The sequence below is a fragment of the Rattus norvegicus genome, chromosome 11 (assembly GCF_021556685.1).
Source record: "Rattus norvegicus strain SHRSP/BbbUtx chromosome 11, alternate assembly SHRSP_T2T, whole genome shotgun sequence".
Classification (NCBI taxonomy): Eukaryota; Metazoa; Chordata; class Mammalia; order Rodentia; family Muridae; genus Rattus; species Rattus norvegicus.
This window is the reverse complement of record NC_141544.1, coordinates 82075040-82095171: the sequence shown is the minus strand read 5'-3', so window position 1 is coordinate 82095171 and position 20132 is coordinate 82075040. Positions and strand designations below refer to the sequence as shown.

The window sequence follows — 20132 nt, the reverse complement described above, 5'->3', positions numbered from 1 at the left end:
TAGAAATTTGAGGTTTCAGAGGCTCCAGTAGTGACACATGCGGTCTGTAGGTATCTTCTAACTCTTCCTTTTGGTCTCCTCCCCAGAAGCACATGCTGAAAGAGGGAAAAGGTCGGATGCTGCAGGCCATCAGTCCCAAGCAGAGTCCCAGCAGCAGCCCTACTCATGAGCGCTCCCCCTCCCCCTCCTTTCGGTGGCCCTTCTCTGGCAAGACTTCCCCATCTTCCTCCCCAGCAAGTCTCTCTAGGTGCAAGGCTGTGACCTGTGACATCAGCGAGGATGAAGAGGACTAACTTTTCATCCCTGTTCCCTCTCTCTCCCCCTGCCCGTCACCTCCAGAAGCTCTGTCGAATTCCATTTTGTGATCCCAACACTAAACCTAAGGACATCTACAAAGAACAGACAAACGGGGCAAGAGGACCTGGGAACGGGGGAACCAAAACAGCCCATGCCCTGCCTGAGACATTCTCAGCCACACCACGGAGGCTGCCCACACCTTAGAAGCCTGCTCTGCATCCATCTTTCCTCCCCAGAACGTTGCTTTACTGTTTATTGCTCATGTAATCTTGACAGGGAGATTGTCATTTACATCATTTCTTTTAAAAAGTAGTCTTTCAAATATAGTAAGTACAACTAATTTTTTGCCCCTGAGGAGTGGGCAGAAGAAGGAGGCGTGGAGTGCCCAGAGGCCTTTCTTCCTGAACACTAGTGCTTGCCTTCTGCTCCGAAGCAAAGCGGCTTGCCAGGTCCTTCAAACAGGGAGCCATGCTGCTGGGTAATTTGGGGAGAGTATCGTAATTTTAATGTCTCTAAAAAAATCTCAAAGCCGTATTAGCTCCAGATTCCCTGAGTGTCCTGCCGGCCCATGTGTCAGCGTGGCTGTGGGGGGAAGAGCTGTGAGCCTGACTTTTCTTACTCCCAGAGGAGTTTCTTGTCGGACCCAATGGGGTCCATGAAGACACTGATGGGGATGGACCCAAACCACAGAGCATCAGATGCAGTTTTTCCACTGTGTTCATCTTCTCAGCAAATCCTGTTGCCCAGTTATTCGGGAGCTCTTGTCAATCTCTTTCCTGCATCCTTCCTGTGAAGGAAGGGACACAGGGCTACTGTGACTGGAGAGAGGAGTGGGAGAAAGTCAGTCCGGCTCAAGAGCAGTTGGGGTTGAGTTCTGCTGAGCTCACGTCCCTCCCTGCAGCTGCCCTCTCAGCACGTCCGGCTTATACAAAGGATACTTTGTAAATGTTTGCAGCTTGCACTTGACCCGTCCTGGATCCATGCTGCTTATTGCAGTAGTCAGCACTTAGACTTTCACAGAGCACACAGGCAAAAGCACCTGGAAACACTCTCCTCAACCTCTGACCATCTTAGAATGTCCTTGGGTCAAATGAGTACCACATGGAGTCTTTGCTCCGAGAGCTGCACCTAGCAGGGATTTCCTCCAGTCCACCTCCAGAAGCAACAGGCACGGGTTAAAACTGCTAGCACACAGAGGTCATGCCCTCTTGCCTGCCTGTGGCTGGTGGCCCCAAGAGGAAACAAGTTGACTTTGAAATCAGAGAGTACTGACTCTCGGCACTTACTGTTGGGCAGGAGCCGGTGTTTCCGGCCCCTGGCACCCCATATCACTACATGGCCCAGCAAGCTCATGGCCATCAGTTATCCTGTAGCTGGATGTAGGGTAAAGTTGTTTATGTCCAGGGCCTACTAGTTGTCACTCATAAATACCCCTCGTGGGGGTGGAGCTTTGTGTTTTCAGCAAAGAAAACATTTTCTTTTTCCTCGTACCTCCTCACTGGTCCGTGCTGGGACTGTGAGCATTGTTCAGTCCTCCCTAGACACACGCTAGTGGAATCTGTGCTACTGCCTAAGGGTCTGAGGCTAGCACCACACAGTGCCTGCAGAACAGGACTACCTAGGCTTCTAAACTATCTCCCAGGCAAAGCTGAGCAGAGGAGAGGGGCAAAGAGGCACCCCCTGGTGTCCCAGTGGCCTGTGGAAACGCCATTGCTAACTCCTCATGAAGCATTGCTTTCTCTCAGACCTGATCCAGATGGCCTTGGCCTGGGATCCTTTCTCTGAACCTGTTGAAATTAGTCTTTTCTCACATTATGTACTGCGGAATGGCTCATTTTAACTTTTCTACTTTAGTCTTCTCTTTGGGGATCCGTTTCTCTCTGCCTTATTCTCCCAGGTATACAGAGGTGGTGATGTCACTGCTGGCGCTCACCTGCTTGTTCTCTCAGTGCGTGTCACTCAGGTGTGGCCTGTGGAAATGCAAAGGGAGCCATTCATGTTCGACTTTTTCCTCCATGTAGTCACTCAAGTAGACAGTCCCAGACATCAGAGCGTCTATGCTGACTCCCTGCTAGGACTAGCCGATGCTCAATACTCACCCGTTACTGTCTCCTAACACTCAGACAGTTTAGACATAAGCAAAGGCATTGGGGGTGTGGCTGCATGTATGTATGTGAGGGTCAGTGTGCTCCTTGGTGCTAGAAAAAGGTACTGTTGAGATGGTGCACCATGTGGGTAAGCTGTGTAACGCTCGATCTGTGATTCAGTCTGTCTAAGAAAGCAGCATGGAAGGGCCGGGGGAACCGTAAGTTGTTTGGCCTCACAGCCTCTATACCATATGAGGAGGCTGAAGACAGGAGCCCTGTGCCTGGGGTTGAGGAGGAGCCAGTGCAGCAGTTAACCTTGGCACGGGCTGAACAGGAAGTTTGCTTATTCGTATACTGGGCCGGAGACTGAAAACCGAGGCTGCCACTTAGAGAAAGTAGAGTTGGGTCACCAGTGCTGCTCCTGGGGCTAAGCCAGAGACCCTCACGTGAGGAACGGGGGAGTTGAGGGCAAAAATCCTGATGAGAAAGATTGAGAGACCTTTTCTGGTCACTCTCCTCAGCAGCACCTCAGTTATTCTTGGGGCTGCACATCTGAGCAGCTATCTAGGACGCCCTTCCATAGTGGCTCCTCCAACTGCTTTGTCACTGTCTCCAGCCGTCTTCACTTGTGTAACTCACATTCTGGGGCCTGTTGTCTTTGAGATCTGTTCCTTATCAACTTTTCAATCCTTTCCCAAGTCCGTTCTGTTTCTTGCTTTGGTTTAATTCCCCAAGCCATACCTTCTAGATTTCTGTCAGCATAGATGCGCCGAAATTGAACCCGCACGGTTCAAAGAAAGCTTCCTCAACAATGTTTTAAGACTAATGGTATTTTTTTTAAGCATACCAGTATAAGTATTTTTAAAGGTATTTTTCAAAGTCATAACAATGATTGTTTTATCTCACAGAATAGACTATCATGGGATAAAGAATGGTCCCTAGCTTCTATTTTTCAAAATAAGTAGGACATGTTCTTGGACTTAAACTATTAAAAGTTAACTCTCCTAAAAGAAAAAAGAAATATATTCAGCTTGCCAGAACTTTTTGTTGGCATGAGATTGGGGAAGAGAACAGGAATGCCAGGATTAACATTCGGACGGCCCCAGCTGGGTCTCACTAGGTTTGACGTGAGCACCTTCCACTCCATTGGAGAAACTGGCTGTTCTGAACAGTTAGTTGGTTGGTCGGGCGTTTAGCTTTGAGGCTCCTGAACAGAAAACACTGTTGGAAAGAGTCACCCATGACATCACCAGCGTCAGTGGGGAGTTAGCCTCTGAGTTCAGTGTATCACGTTACTGTCTAATGCTTTGTGCAGAATTATTTTGGCTTTTGTCATTTAGCCAAATAAAGGCCACGCGTTTTTGCCTGGTGTTTCAATTTCCTGTAGTTTTGACCAGACATACACATATGTGTGGTATTGGGGGCTTTTATTTGTATTCTCAGTTCCTTTGATTTTGTGTCCTAATTTTCTGTTCTCAATCCTTACTGAAAACTCAAAAGGTCTGGCACAAAGGGACCTCAGACCTCCCGAAAGCCAACTGAAACTCCTAAGGAAAGAAGGGGTTCCAGTGCAGAGCCTAGCGTGGGGAAGCTGGGCTGGTGCCATTGTGCCTGGCTAAGGTCTATTCCCATTCTCATATCAGATAAGCCATACATCAACTATGTCCTCTTCTCCCCTTTATTCTGCTGTGCAGAAGCTCAGGGTGACTTTCGACACATTCGGGTTTAATAGTGACACCAACAGAAGCAGTGTATTTTGTGCAAGCATCTCTGCTTTCACCATTTATTACAAAACTTTCCTGAGAAAGACTCAAAACAGGTTCCGTCTACTGCACTTTACCCTCATTCCTATAGTCCCATGACGGCTGCCAGCCTGCCCTGTCAGTGGGAGCCTTAACCACTGATAAGGCTCAGGGACAGAGGAAATCCACGCTCTTCCGAGGAGTGCAGTGACTCTTCCATAGTCCAAGCCGCTCTTGTCAGGCTTTGAGCGTTGAGTCCAGGTCTGGCGGTAAACAAGCCTCATACCCAACCTTGTTATCTTTCTTTCGATAGTACATGCGTGTCAGCACTGTCAACAGGAAGGTCTCCAGGATGAGCATGTGACAGTTCATCACTGCAATGCGGGGTGGAACATAACAAGTTATACTGTGTCACAGAGGAGGAATCCACAGCAGCCTTAGGAAGCAAGCTGAAAGACTCCAGTTTACCTCCAAACCAGGACCTAGGGATACTAAACTGTTGTGTGGAGCAAGGCAGGTCAATTATAGCCAGAACTTGGCTCTGGCTTCTGTGATCTGAGACCAGTCCATGTGTTTCCTTGCCATAGTCTGCTTCATAACCATACCCAGACCTGTCCCAAGATGAGAAGTGAACTTCCTGGTTTGGTCCTTACTCAAGCTGGGGACGTTGAGGTTCTCTGATCAGAGAAGAAAGAGTAGTAGTCTCAGCCTCCCTCTGCCTCATTTCTTGGATCCTTCCTGAATATTCTGAGCAGACATCAGACTAGCCCAACTTCTGGTCCAAGCTCCTTTTCCCCCTGATCTGCTCCCAGTCTCACCCATAAGACAGAAAGGAGCCCTACGTGCTTACCTTGGGACCTGATTTTAGAAGAATAGGGAGGTGAGCAAGCGATCTGCCCGCTGTTAGCCAAGATGGAGAAAATGGAGGGCTGCAGGGCGGTCAGGATGACAAGCACCTGCAGAGTAGAAGAGACGGGAGAGGGGCTGACACTTGCCATTCCTGGTCCCGAGGTCAGTGCAGACTAGGCATACCATTACATATGTTAGTGGGGTTAATAGAGGACTGAGTTAATGGAGGACTAAGACTTAAGCTTAATTGAAAATTGGTGCATCTTTGGGCAAATTATAATTCTGTTTCTGCCTCATATTCATTAGGATTGCTCTTTTAAAAAATCAGCTTGTCTCCCTCTCTCTTTCATGGCCACCATCAGATACCCAGCAGCATCTAGCACATAAAATAGAGATGGATTTATGGATGAGGTCATGTGATGATGGAGGCAAAGATCGGAGAGAGACAGAAGACGACCAAGGAAGGACCACTATGGATTGCTGGCCAATTCCAGAGAGGAAGTAGCAAGCTGGGTTCTTCCAGGCAGGTTCCAGAGAGATTACAGCCCTGCCTGCATTTTGATTTTGGGTTTTCAGATTCTAGATCTGTGCAACAATAAATATACTTCCGTTGCTTTAAGCCTGGTTGGTGGCACTGTGGTACTGAAAGGCAAACAATAAAGGTAAAATGGAAGGGGTGGAGATAATGTTCCAAATCACCCAGGAGACCCACAGGTTAAGACTGTTGGATCTGCCTTTGCCTCTAGTGGTTCTAACCCCAGTCATTTGTTGGCCAACACCATTTCTGGCAGGTAGTTACCTGGAACAGAGCAAACTTGGATCCCATATTCTGTTCACCCAGGTGCAACTTGGCTTGACGGAAAAGGATGGCCAGGGACCAGAGAGCCAAAAGGGTGGACACAGCAAGGAAATTGCTGATCCAGAGAGCTGCGCTCTTCTCAGAAATCTGGTGGCAGGTCAGAAAGCAGTCAGGAGGACAAATGGTTTCTGTCTTCCCTCTTTCACGTGGAGAAAGCTGATATGAAAGCCCCAAAGCCTGGACTTCATCTCTTCCCACCATATTCTCTGGGCGGCTACTCTTCTCTGGCCACCCAGCCCTTGTCCCTGTGTTGCTAGAGCTCAAATATTATTACAGAACCTAAAGGTAAGTGTTAGACTTTGCTGCTGACTTCTGGCTTACTTCTGCTGGGTCATAGATGCCATCAGGAATGAGAAACAGGCCCACTATGCTCATCACTATCTTGAAGAAGGCATACTGGAAAGGGCCCAACATGAGCAACTGTAGCTTCTTCCTGAGGAAGAGAATGGATCCATAAACCACACACCCAAAGGAAGCTTAGTCCCTGCACCCAGATCCTGGGCTAAGACTGGACTCCCATCATGACCAAAAATGTCTTGTAGATGAAGGCAAGGTAGAGAATGTTGGGAGCCCTAGGAATGCCCCTTGCCTCCAATGATGCCCCTTGTGAGCAGGAACCCCAAGTATTGACTTCAAGTTCATTACTCAAAGTAGGCAGAGGGGCAAGCAAGCACCCAAAGTTTTCTCTTTGCCACTAGAGTGTGCAGTGCAAGGTGGGCATGATAGGACACACCTTTACGTCCAGCACTCACAGGTCAGCCAGGTCTACAACGTTCCATGACAGCCAAAGCTGCATAGTAGAGACAACTGGTCTCAAAAAACAAACAATAAAAACCAATAAAGTAAGTGAATAAACAGGGCAGTGAGCTGAAACTTAAGAATTCTTCCTCCTTTCCCCTCTCTCCTAGGGCTTGAACCCCATGTTTGGGGTTCCTGGCTGTGGGTGCCTACCATTATTGTTGGTTTTGCCCTATACAGGCCTAATTCCAAGAGCCTTGAACTGGGGTTACAGAGCCTCTTGACTCATTTGTCCCTCTGGGATGCTCCTCTCCTCCCTTACCTGGTAAGTATGAGGGGTGGGCAGCAGGGACAGCAGCAGCAGCAGGGACCTGTGTGCACCCTCATTGGGGTGTCCTTCAGTGTCCTTAGTACTGCTTCCTTCCCACCAAAGCCTTCCACCATGACCATCATCAGCAGGTAAAAGCATACGGCATAAAACCTGGGGAGAAAAACAGGATTACAAGTTCGTGCGTGGGAGCACCCTGGCTGCTAAAGAGGAAGGTTTCAGGGAGAGGCGGGGCTCACTGAGGGAAAGCCCAGATTGAGCGCAAGCAGAATCCAAGAGCCTCATATTAAGATAGGTTAGCAAGAGCTAGACTCCTATCAATGGGGCTTAAAGACATGGACTCTGGAGGCTTGGTAGTCAGAAAGGAACCCCAAAGTGAATCCCTAGTGGTAGGGGTGGGGCCAGACACTCACGAGGTTATGGCCATTTCCACAAGTGTGAGGGCACGTGGGATCCAGAGACCAAAGCAGCAGAACACAGACACCACCTGTTTGCAGAAGAGCAGGATGCAGGTTAAGGCAGGGGCAAGGCGATCTAAGCGTTTTGTAGCAAGAGCTCAAAGAAGCCAGACCTGCGTATCGAAGGCCCAGAGCCTTCCACTTGTTAGCTGCTGGGTCGGTGGTGGAGCAAGAACAGGGCCCTGGGCTCTGCATCCGGGGCCAACAAAAAGAACCAGGACTCAGATGGCTCAGCATGTGAAGGTGCTGCCCAGGAAAACCTGTCAGCCCCAGTTCAGTCCCCAGAAACCATAGTGGAACAAGAGAACTGATGCCACAAATTTGTCTTCTGACCTGTACATGGGAACTGTAGAGCACATGCTCCTCCGTCATGGGCGCACACACACACACACACACACACACACACACACACACACACACACACTACTACCACTACCATAAGAGAAATAATAATAATAATAATAATAATAATAATAATAATAATAATAATGCATTTTTAAAAGAAACAAAAGATTCCAACAGGAAAATAAATCCAAGTCCCATGCAATGCTGCACAGGTAACTTTAAAAGGACTTAGAGCTGCCAGAGTTGTAGCTCAGTGACAGAGTGTTCAGTGCAAACAACAGGAATGAAGCAAAAAAGCAGGCCCACAGCAAAAGGGCAGCATTGAGTATGACCCAGAGGAAACAAATGTCTGTGTATTGGAAGGCAGCCTGCTTTAAACAGCAGTCATAGCGAAGGGAAAAAGAAAGACATCTCTTGGTACCCGGTGGACTGCTGCCTCTACACCCACTGGCTGGCCTTGCAAACAGGTGGGGATCAGCTCACATTACCAGTGCCGCATGGTCCTGGCACACAGCTCTGTTCTGGAGCAAATGAGCTTAGGAGAACTCTCAAGACAGCCTGCCCTGTCTCCAGTCCCTCTTCAGTCCCCGTGCCAGCATCCTTACCGTGGGCGCAGAGCTACTCCAGATCAGAGTCCTCTTCTTGATGGGGCAAAGGGTGTTCTTGTATAGGTAAATAGCATCCTCCAGAAAAATGGCAACTGATCCAATGGTAAAAAAGGTCAAGATGATGGTGAGGGCAATTTCCACTGAGCCCAATTCTAGAGGAGAAGGGAAGTAGATGCCAATGAATTGGAGGGCAGATGCTATTCCAGGAATGCCTACCAGTTGTTAAACACCAAATAAAGTCGAGGATGAATGGTGTGTGTGAATGTGTGTTTTGAGACAGGATCTCGCTGAGTACCCCTGGCTAGCCTGGAACTGGAACTCAATATGTAGAGCAGGCTAGACTTGAACTCACAGATACCCTTCTGCCTCTGGCTCCCAAGTATGGGGATTAAAAGTATGTTCCATCATGCCTGGCCCTACAGAGATTCTATATGTTTAGAAATATTGTAGAAATAGTAAATATCATCCTGAGTGAGGTAACCCAGACCCAGAAAGACAAACATGGCATATACTCACCTATAAATAGATATTAGCTGCATAGTAAACAACAATAACTTACAATCTATAGACCCAAAGAAGCTAAGTAACATGAGGACCCAAGGGAAAGAAACGTGAATCTAGGTACTTGATAATAGAAGAAAGAACAGCTGAACAGCCCACCAGGGCCCCTGCTTCAGCCGTGGAGGTAAGTAATATGAAAGTATAGAAGGATATAAGGAATCTCACTGATACAGTGTATATATATAAAATATAATATATAATATATATAATATATATTAATTAGCTGGGACCTCATGAAACTGAAAAGCTTCTGTAAAGCAAAGGACACTGTCAGTAGGACAAAACAGCAGCCTACAGAGTGGAAAAAGATCATCAACCCTACATATGACAGAGGGCTAATATACAAAATGTATAAAGAACTTAAGAATCTAGACATCAGGGCTAGAGCTATGGCTCAGTGGTTAGAGCTCTAACTGCTCCTCCAGAGGTCGTGAGTTCAATTCTCAGCAACCACATGGTGGCTCACAACCATCTGTAATGAGATCTGGTGCCCCCTTCTGTTGTATCTGAAGACAGCTACAGTGTACTTATATATAATAAATAAATCTTTAAAAAAAGAATTAGACATAAAAAATTAAATTACACAATTAAAAAAACAGGGTACAGATCTAAACAGAATTCTATCAGAGAAATGTCTAATGGCTGAGGAGCACTTAAAGAAATGTTCGGGCTGGAGAGATGGCTCAGTGGTTAAGAGCACTGACTGCTCTTCCAGAGGTCCTGAGTTCAATTCCCAGCAACCACATGGTGGCTCACAACCATCTGTAATGAGATCTGGTGCCTTCTTCTGGCCTGCAGTCACATATGCAGGCAGAATGCTGTACATAAAATAAAATTTAAAAAAAAAAAGAAATATTCAACATTCTTAGCCATCAGAGAAATGCAAACCAAAATGCCTCTGGGAGTCCATCGTACACACATCAGAATGACTAAAATCAAAAACTAAAGGGACAGCTCAAGATGGCAAAGATGTGGAGCAAGGGGAACACTCCTCCATTGCTGGTGGGAGAACTTGTACAACCACTCAGGAAATCAATCTGGCAGATTCTCAGAAAATTAATTTACCACAAGACCCAGCAATCCCATACCTGGGCATATACCCAAGGCACAAGGACACTTGCTCAACTATGTTTATAGAAGCTTTATTGGGGGGTTGGGGATTTAGCTCAGTGGTAGTGGGTTCGGTCCCCAGCTCTGAAAAAAAGAAAAAAGAAGAAAAAGAAAAAAAAGGAAACTTTATTGGTAATAGCCACAAACTGGAAACAACCTAGATGTCCCTCAACGAAAGAATGGATAAAGAAAAATGTGGTACATTTACACAATGGAATATTGCTCAGTTGTTAAAAACAATGACGTCATGAAATTTGCAGGCAAATGGATGGAACTAGAAAAGATGATGATCCATGAGGTAACCCAGACCCAGAAAGACAAACATGGTATGTACCCATTTAAAGATGGATATTAACCATAAAGTAAATGCTAACAATGCGAACAATTCATAGACCCAAAGAGGCTGAGTAACAAAGAGGACTCAAACGCATGAAGCTCACTGAGAAGGGGAAATAGAATAGACATCGTGGGTGGACAGGAGGAGGAGACTGAAGGGGGATGTGGGTAGGGATGGGGATAGGAAGGACTTGGTGTGGGGAGGATAGAGGAGAGCACTGGAACAAACAACTGGAACCAGCAAGGCAGTGGGGTGGAGCATCTCCGGGACTAGCTATAAACCTAGGGTGATGGAAACTCTCAGGAATCTATGAGGGTAACCTCAGATAAGACTCCTAGCAGTGGGAGATATGCAGCCTGAACCAGCCATCTACTATGACCAAGCAGGATCTCCAGTAGAGGGATTGGGACACCAACCCAGCCACAAATCCTTCAACCTACAGCTTTTCCTGCCAACAAGATGTGCTGAGGTAATGATGGTGCAGAACCTGTGTGAGTGGCCAACCAATGATCAGTCCAGCTTGTGAGTTCCCTGCCCCGGTTTATGACATTCTGCTATACTTGGCAGAGAGGAGCCTAGCATAACTATCATGGGAGAGGCTTCACCCAGCAGCTGATATAAGCAGATCCAGAGACCCATAGCCAAACATTAGGCGGAGCTTGGGTGGGGAAACTTGTGAAAGAGAGAGAGAAAGGATTGTAAGATCCACGGTGGGTCAAGGACACCACAAGAAAACCCACAGAATCAACTAACCTGGGCCCACAGGGGCTCACAGACTGAACCACCAACCAGGGATCTTGCATGAGACTGACCCAGTTCCTCTCCACATGTGTAACAGCTGTGGTCTTCATGTGGGACTCTGAACACCCATCAAGAGCAGAAGCTGTCTCTGACTCTGTTGCCTGCCTTTGGGACCTTTTCCCCTGACCCGGCTGCTTGGACTAACCTCAACAAGACATGTGTCTAGTCTTACTGAAACTCAATATGCTAAGGCTGCTTGATAGCCATCGGAGGCCTCCCCTTTTCTGAAGAGAAAGGGAAAAGGAGTGGATGGAGGGGCAGTTAGGGGAGGGGGAGGACTGGGAGGAGAGGGGGAGGGGAAACTGCAGTCAGGATGTAAAATAAATAACATAATTGATTAAAAATTAAAATATATATGAACAACAATGCCAAGCAACCAGAGCTTCCAGGGACTAAGCCACTACCTAAAGACTATACATGGACTGACCCTGGACTCTGACCTCATAGGTAGCAATGAATATCCTAGTAAGAGCACCAGTGGAAGGGGAAGCCCTGGGTCCTGCTAAGACTGAACCCCCAGTGAACGTGATTGTTGGGGGGAGGGCGGCAATGGGGGGAGGATGGGGAGGGGAACACCCATAAAGAAGGGGAGGGGGATGGGTTAGGGGGATGTTTGCCTGGAAACCGGGAAAGGGAATAACACTCGAAATGTAAATAAGAAATACTCAAGTTAATAAAAAAAAAGAAAAAGAAAGAAAGAAAATTAAAATATAGGGGCTGGAGAGATGACTCAGTGGTTAAGAGCACTGACTGCTCTTCCAGAGGTCCTGAGTTCAATTCCCAGCAACCACATGGTGGCTCACAACCATCTGTAAATGGGATCCAATGCCCTCTTCTTGTGTGTATGAAGACAGCTACAATGTGCTTGTATAAATAAAATAAATTAAAAAAAGAGCTGAGAGTTTTTAAAAAATTAAAATATAGATATACAATGCTGGAGCCCAAATTCAGGACTCATATGCTAGCAAATGCTCTACACTGTGTCACAGACTCAGCCCTTCCTTGGTGTTCCTGTCAAGAGTGAATTGAGTCACAAAACCAAAGGTGATATGGAGAACCAACTTTATCTTTCAAATTCATGGTTTAATTTATTCATGACATATGTTTCTAACCAACATATGATAGTTTTAAAAAGTCTAGTACAGAGCTTGGCCAGCATGCATGAGGCCCTGGGTTTCAGGTCAAGCACCCTTTCTCTCCTAGAAAGGTTACACGGCATTGGTAGTACACAATGGTAATCCCAGCAATAGGGATTGTTGTGAGTTCAAGGCCAGCCTGGTCTACACAGTGAGTTCCAGGGCAGCTAGAACTATACAACAAGACCCTGTCCTCAGAGTCTATACTAAATAAATAATTACAATAAAATAAATATATACAATAAGTTGTCTATATAAATGATATCTTACAAACTCAAAATGTTTTTTGGCCCAATGTTTTTTCTATAACTTTTACTACTTCATTGTGAGAAGCTGATGCTGCAAATAGCATCCGTGGGTGTGTCTCCTAGAAGCAGATAGGAAAGTTTCTCTGGCATACACCTGGAATTAGAGATGAGGACAGGAGAAGGTTGGGTTTCGTGGGTACTATATATTATATATGTATCATATATTATTCATGAATGTTACATATTATGCCAGTGTGGAGGCAGAAGCATTTAATCTCAGCACATGGAAGGCTGAGACAGGAAGATCTCTGTGAGTTTGAGGCCACCCTGGTCTACAGAGTGAGTTCCAGGACAAACCAGTGCTACACAGGGAAACCCTGTCTTGAAAAAGCAAACCAAACAAAAAGAAAAGAAAGCCCAGCTACACTCCTGTTGGCCGTGGTCCACCTCTGTCTAGCTTAGCCTGTGAATTCCTTCCTCCTGCCTTGCATCTTGCTGCTTCCCAGAACACAATTCTGTCTATAGAAGTCTAGTAGATTGCGCCGTGTGCCACCCTGGCTCTGTATGCCTTTGCCTTCGTCTTTTGATATATCCCTCTGGGGTTTGTGGCCATTTCTCAAACAGTGGGATTGAATTTTTTTCAAAACAACTTGGTTTCAAGATTATTTATTTACGACACTGGAAATTGGACCTACAAATTTATCACTATGATTGGGAACAGAGAACAATTTCTTAAAGCACAAGACAGGAGCCAGTGAGCTGGTACAGCAGGTAACAAGGCTGGCCGTCCAAGCATGGAGACCTAAGCTGGACTCGATAGTGTGCATCTGGAACCTACCTCAGCAGCATTCCCACCACGAGATGGGAGACAGCTCTGCTTCTGGAATCCTCTGCTCTGCTCTGTCTGTCCTATCAGGAGACATGGGGTCTCATGCACACTAGGCTGGTGCTTTACCGCTGATCTATACTGCAGCACTCTTCTTTTTTTTTTTTTTTTTTTCCGGAGCTGGGGACCGAACCCAGGGCCTTGCGCTTCCTAGGCAAGCGCTCTACCACTGAGCTAAATCCCCAACCCCTTGCAGCACTCTTCTTAAAAGGAAAGAAACTTTTAAGACAGAATCTAAGTTGCCCAGGCTGGCCTAGAACATACGACTCTCTGGCCTCAGCCTCCTGAGTGGCTGAGATGACATACCTGCATTACTGAGCCCATGTGGGCTTCTTTTATGAAATGTTTAGCTGAATATATGAGTCCCATCCCATGATCAACCTTCTGTTTGCTAGAGGTTTGAAAATACCTTTTCCGTGTCTGTGTATTAGTTTTACTTTGTTTATGGTACCTTTTGTTGTCTATACAGCAAACAAAAAGAAAAAAAACCCGTGTTACCTCACATAGTTAATGCTTGTGACTGATATCGATTATGTTCATGATTGTTTGTGCTTTCGTGTGTGCCTGTATGTGCATGTGTGTGCAAATGTGTGTCCGTGCGTCTGTGTGTGCATGTGTGCAAGCATGTATGTGTAAGCACATGAGAGCATGTTCATGCTTGTATGGGTGCCTATGTGTGCACCTGCGTGTGTGTATGTGTTCGTGTCTGTGCAAATGTGTGTGCACTCCCATGTGCATGTGTGCATGCCTGTGTGCATGCCTGTGTGGCTGTGTGTGTACCTATGTCTACACACATGCGTGTGTGCATGTTTCCTCCTCCCTCTTGTGTGTGTGCATAAGCACGTGTGATTGTGGCAGAACATGCCAAAGTACAGGTGTGCAGCTGAGAAGACACTTTCAGGAGTCGTTCTCTCCCGGTTTGAGGCAGGGTTTCTTTTGTCCCTACTGCAGCACCTCGGCTCCAGGTTAGCTAATGGGCAAACTCCCAAGCCCATGTCCTGCCTCCCCCGCATCTTGCAGCAGAAGTGTGCCATGATCACAGATGCATGCCACCTCATTGGCACTTTTATTTTTGAAACATGGGTCCTGGGAATCAAACTCAGGTCTTCAGGCTTGGGCCACAAGCTCTCCCCCAACCCCGCTGAGGCATCTCACTGGTCTTTTCTTAAATAAGAAATTATTTGCTGTTTCTAATCATGCAGACGATTTCTATTTATTAAAAAAAAGTTTGCATTTTATGCTTATGTCCTTAATCTGTCTGAATGTATTTCCTTGGGGATAGATAGCTGCTGTCCTGTATCTCTTCCTAGGAGCATCCTTTTGTGTGGACCCCCATGAAGGTCTGGCACTGCCTTCGGACCCTCTGCTTTATCCTTTGTCTCCCCCAGGCCTCTTGCCCTTGCGACTTCATTGCTTCAACTGCCACAACCTACCACAAGCCTCCATGCTGGCAGTCCAGTTTTCCTTCTCACACCTTCCCTAAGCCACCTCGCCTCTTCTGAATCAACAATTAGGTTAGTTTAATTAAGGGGGAAAATTAACGATTATAACTGGAGTCATATCAGAAACTCTAAAACACCTGGTTATTGAAAGCTTTCGTAGTTCTAGAATAGTTCGTTTTAATCACTTAAGAAACAAAGGAGTGGGGGTTGGGGATTTAGCTCAGTGGTAGAGCGCTTGCTTAGGAAGTGCAAGGCCCTGGGTTCAGTCCCCAGCTCCAGAAAAAAAAAAAAAAAAAGAAACAAAGAAGTGCCTGGGAGATGGCGTTACTCCCAGCATAGGAGGAAGGGGGAAGATTTCCGAATTCCCGGTCAGCCTGGTCTACAGAGTGAGTTTCAGGCAGCCAGGATTACATGAGAGAAATTCTGTTTCAAAAACAAGCAAAATGAGTGACTGAGTGAGTGAATGAGTAAAGAAGGAGAAGAAGATGAAGGAGGGGGAGGAGGAGGAGGAGGAAGAGAAGAAGAAGCAGCAACAGCTGGAAGGAGTCTCCTTCCTCTTTGGGTTCCCTGCTGGTAATTGCCACTGCTCAGAACCATACTCTCCTGTCTAAATATTTACCAGGGCTGGTTGTATTTTCCATGTCTTTCTTTCCTACTGCCCTGGCTACACTGGGTCAACAACCGCTCTGTCTTCTCCCTGCCTCTCCAAGGCTCTTTCCCCCTGAGTCACTCTGATTACTGATTAATGGTCCTTGAGCACCCCATCCAGCCCTTCCCAGTCTTACAGCTCTCACTACTGGCTCTGTCTTGAGGACAAAGTACAACCCTTGGACTTGACCCCATTCAGGCCCTACCTCACCTCACCTCCCAGCCCTCTCAATTGCTTCAAGCTCCTCCACTAGTAACCTTTGACCTTGCCTGATTTAGCTTCCCAGTGTGGGGACCCCACTGGTTCATTCCATCACCACCCACACCCCAGGAATGCTCATCACCTACTCCGGTGCACTACCCAGATCTCTCCTCCTCCAGCCCCACCAGGCAGCCTGCTTGACTATGAGACCTGGGGAGTTAGCCTGCTTCCAAATCCTCCAGGGTTCTACCTGCCACAGGTCGTCACCTGCGGTGGCAAGGTGACATGAGAATTATTGTTGTGTGACACAAGGCTTCAGAGCTTGAGTACCACTGACAGTTTTGAGTTTAAGATCTGTACTATGGAAGGCTGTGCTGTGCCCTACAAGTGGTTTTGTGCCCTCCTTGCGCTCTATGTATTAGATATTAAGGATGGGCCACCTCCAGTGTAGCCACACAAACTATCTGCAGACATGCTAGACAGCTCCTGGGCTGGGGACTGACATTTGTCCCATTAGCTCTACTTTCTAAATAGGAGGTGCTTTGGGGCTAGATGTAACAGCCACCTGCTGGTACTTTCTAGAGTGACACTAGGTATCTCTGGACATCAGTGGTTGATAACGGTCTAACTCAGAGCATCTGAAACAGAACTCTCCTTAGCCCAAGAACCTGGACACATCTGCTTTCCAGTGCACACGACCACGCCCCTTGCTTGGAAGGAATCTATTTTGGAAGGAGCCATCAAGACTCCCACATCCCAGAAACGGTTAATCGTGGTGTAGGAGACAAAATAAAACTGGCCAGAACATTTTCCCTCCTAGCACACACAATCACTTCTCTCTCAATAGTTTGGAGGCCCAAGGAATGAACTCGGTTTCACCCTGTGCCTTCCACTTTCAAAAGCAGATCCATACTGGGAAAAACAAGTTTTCAGGTTTATCCAGGTCAAGCCCACTCCTCCCAGAAGCCTCTGTAGTGCCGTGAGCTCTCTTAGGGACTATGTGCATAACCAAGGGAACTGTGAGTCTTGGGTTATTTGGTACTATCTTGAAAGTTGAGAACACAAATAAATGTCCCAGGTCTCAGTGTCACAAGTTTGAATGTGTCTTGAGACTGGGGTGAGCCTCAGGTTTGTCCCCTGGGCTAGATTTTCATGCCTCATTGCGGTCCATTGATTCCTCAAGAGAGTTGCCCTTCTCCGAGACCTTGGCTATTATGAACACAAGGCTGGCCATCCTCTCAGGTTGACCAGATGTGAACCAGCTCTCCTCAGCTCCCTCAGCTGTCCCAGCTTCCCTCTGGGGTATGAATGTCCTCCCTCCAGCTCCTCCAGGAGTTGCCCCCACTCACCTCTCAGGAGCTGGGCTGCAGTGGGAGGGTGAGAGAAGCAGGCAGGGGAGATGCTGTAATTGGTTTCCAGCAGCTTCAGAAGATCTGCTGTGTACCTGGAGAGACACGCACGGGTCTGCTCAGAAGCACGTACCTGGGGAAGGGCTGTGTGTGGCAGACTGCACAGTAGGTGTTTGGTACATCTCAGATACTCCTGAGTGCAAGGAGATAGTCCACTGTTCATCAAGACCCTGGAGAACTGGCTTAGGCTGGAATATGAAACAGGCTGCCTGTTAGCCATAGGCAGCTCCATCAGGGCAGTAGTTCAACTGGCCAGGGAGGTGAGCAAGAGAGAGTAGACTCTTAGCAGGCACGGTAACGCAAGCACTGGAGAGGGGGGCTGAGGCAGGAGGATCTTAGTTCGAGGCCAGTTTAACTGTATAATGACATGGTAAGACTGTCAGAAAAAAAGAAAAGAAAAGGGAGCGAGAGAGAGAGAGAGAGAGAGAGAGGGAGGGAGGGAGGGAGGGAGGGAGAGAGAGAGAGAGAGAGAGAGAAGAAAAGTGAAAAAGAAAAGAAAGAGGGCTGGAGAGATGGCTCAGTGGTTAAGAGCACTGACTGTTCTTGAGGTCAAGTCCCAGCAACCACATAATGGCTCATAGCCATCTGTAATGGGATCTGATGCCCTCTTCCTCTTCCAGTGTGTCTGAAGAAAGCAACAGCATACTCACACACATAAAATAAATAAATCTTTTTTTAAAAAGAAAGAAAAGGAAAGGAAAGGAAAGGAAAGGAAAGGAAAGGAAAGGAAAGGAAAGGAAAGGAAAGGAAAGGAAAGGAAAGGTGGTCCCACAGTACCAGGATGGGCCTGCCTTCTGTTGGTCAGGGCCTCTGTGCCTGTCTAGGAGTGCCTTCTGCAGCCCTAGCCTCTGTAATCTTCCCTGCTCATGTACAGAGGCAGTTGAGAGCCCTGAAGTGGCCACACATGACCCGGTCCCACAGTTTCCCCGAGGCCCAAGGGGACTGTCACGGGCAGTTCTCAATCTTATCTTGTTTGGAATGCTAGAAGTCAAAGCGCCCAGTGAGGGAGCCAGGGAGGCACAGGCCAGGGCTCAGGGGCTGCAGCTGCTGTTCCTTAGCAGCCGGCTCCCAGCCTAAGACCTGCCACCCTCACTTACCTGGGGTCAAGTTTTATATGAGTCCTGCCTGGCTCCATCCTTCTTTTCTCTCAGGCAGATGCTGCCGAGGATGAGGAGGGTCAGGTAGGGACAACCACTGAGGAGTGGGGAGGTTTCTGCCCGGTTCTGAGGTGCTCAGGGCCTCTTGTCCACTGCGTGAGGGCCAAGCAGTAAGTGGAGCTTCCACTTCTATTTTCTTTACCTCCTTAAGCCTCCAGTGTCAGCTTTTTATCTCAGAGTTCACCACAGAGGAATTTGATCCTCTGCTGTGCCATCTCCCAACTCCTCCCCATGGCTTAGGCGTGGTTCCTTCCACCTCTTTCAGACAAATGCCTTTGATCGCAACCTTGTTCTCAATCTACCCAACCCTTCCGACTTCACACTCCCTTAAGGAGCCTTCCAAGCTCACTGGACCCAAGGGGAAAAAAAAAGTTCCCGTCAGGCCAAGAAAAGAAGGACAAAGTCCTCACCTGGTCAATAATCCTGGGTGATCCAGCAGAAGAAGCATAGGCTCTGGTCCCTTGGAGGTGGGGAGACTCGAGGATGAGATCTTACTGGGTCTGGGTCTGTGTCTTAGCATGTGGTGGGGATGGTTGACTGAAAAGGCTGAGGAGGACCGCGTGTCTCTGTTGCTGCTGTTTTTAGACAATCTTGCTATCTAGTAGTCCTACCTGGCCTAGAACTCACTATGTAGACCACGCAGCCCTTGCCAGCTTCTGCCTCCTGCATGCTGAGATTAAAGGTGTGCGTCACCATGCCTGGCTTCTAGGATTTGCTTCTTAAAAGTCAATCCAACTTGGCCTCAGAAGGGACTTAGCTACAGAGCTGGACCTGAAGACCCAGCCAAGTGGGGCTGCACAGCGTTTAAGTGTCAGAGCTTTGAGGTCAGATTTCTGAGGGCTTGGACAGGGCTTCGTTTAAAAAGCCAAACTGGGGATGGGGAGATGCCTTGGCCAGTAAGGACTCACCCTCCAAAGAAAAAGACCTGACTTTGATTCTCAGGGTCCACATAAAAATGCTAGGTTTGGGAGGGTAAGTTTGAAATCCTACAGCTGGGGAGGGGGAAATGGAAGGGTTCCTGAGGCCGGCCAGCCAGTCTAGCTGAATCAGTGAGCTCCAGGGTTCAGTGGGAGACCCCATGATGCCAATGAGCAGAGGCAAATGCACCAGGGTAGCAGGGACTTGGCTGTGGAGGCTCAGTGGGAGATTTTAGAGAGTGAGCCTTGGGAGCATTGTGTCCTTGGGAGTTACGGCAGTAACATGGCGGGAGTACAGGTCTCAGGGGCCCAGCTACCTCATGTGGAGGTGTAGGGAAGGGCAGGAAAAGAAAGTAAGGATGCTGACACTGAGGGTCAGTGGCCTCGGCCACACCTAGGAGACACGAGCTGACTCAAGCCACTTCCACCAGAACATACCTCAGGTCATTCCTCTGTGGCTGGTGAGAAGCCTTGAGCTTAAACCACTCAATAGCCTTGAACTTTAGACTTCCCTGGAGGTGATATTCTCAAAACAGGAGGGCAAGAGAGGGTTGGGAGGGGCTTGAGGCAAGGCCAGAGACCCCGAGGGAGATGGCGCAGGTGGAGGGAGGCAGCTTAGCGGATGTCCCTGTCCTGCCCAACGTCTCTCTAAGTAGCTGTCCCTTTACAGTGTGTCAAGTCGGGCCAGAGTGTCAGCCTGCTCATCAAGGTCCCACAACTAGGAAGGCCCAGCTGGGCCAGCCAAATTCTCCTGAGAGCTTTGGACAGCCAGCTGCCAGCCATACTTTTAAAGATTTATTTACTTATTATATATAAGTACACTGTAGCTGTCTTCAGACACACCAGAAGAGGGCACCAGATCTCTTTACAGATGGTTGTGAGCCACCATGTGGTTGCTGGGAATTGAACTCAGAACCTCTGGAAGAGCAGTCAGTGCTCTTAACCGCTGAGCCATCTCTCCAGCCCC

At 47.7% G+C, this 20132-nt stretch overlaps 2 protein-coding genes across 5 annotated transcripts in view; one reads left to right on the top strand and one right to left on the bottom strand.

The window, feature by feature from the left end:
- Pcyt1a (phosphate cytidylyltransferase 1A, choline) overlaps window positions 1-3747 on the top strand; it is a 44081-nt gene extending 40334 nt beyond the window's left edge. For 3 of the 4 annotated variants that reach the window (XM_087575285.1, XM_087575283.1, XM_087575284.1), the window contains exon 9: window positions 87-3747. In XM_087575285.1, coding sequence (XP_087431411.1) covers window positions 87-293 — 207 coding nt within the window. In that variant the 3' untranslated portion in view covers window positions 294-3747. 4 annotated transcript variants of the gene reach the window in all.
- Window positions 3748-4135: 388 nt separating this feature from the next.
- Slc51a (solute carrier family 51 member A) lies at window positions 4136-18578 on the bottom strand. The gene is given in 9 exon segments (NM_001107087.1): window positions 4136-4500; window positions 4977-5082; window positions 5775-5921; window positions 6156-6267; window positions 6895-7053; window positions 7314-7387; window positions 8309-8463; window positions 17032-17126; window positions 18189-18578. Coding segments are annotated over 9 exon segments (1023 nt in total). The 5' UTR covers window positions 18227-18578; the 3' UTR covers window positions 4136-4363.
- Between the last annotated feature and the right edge of the window lie 1554 nt (window positions 18579-20132).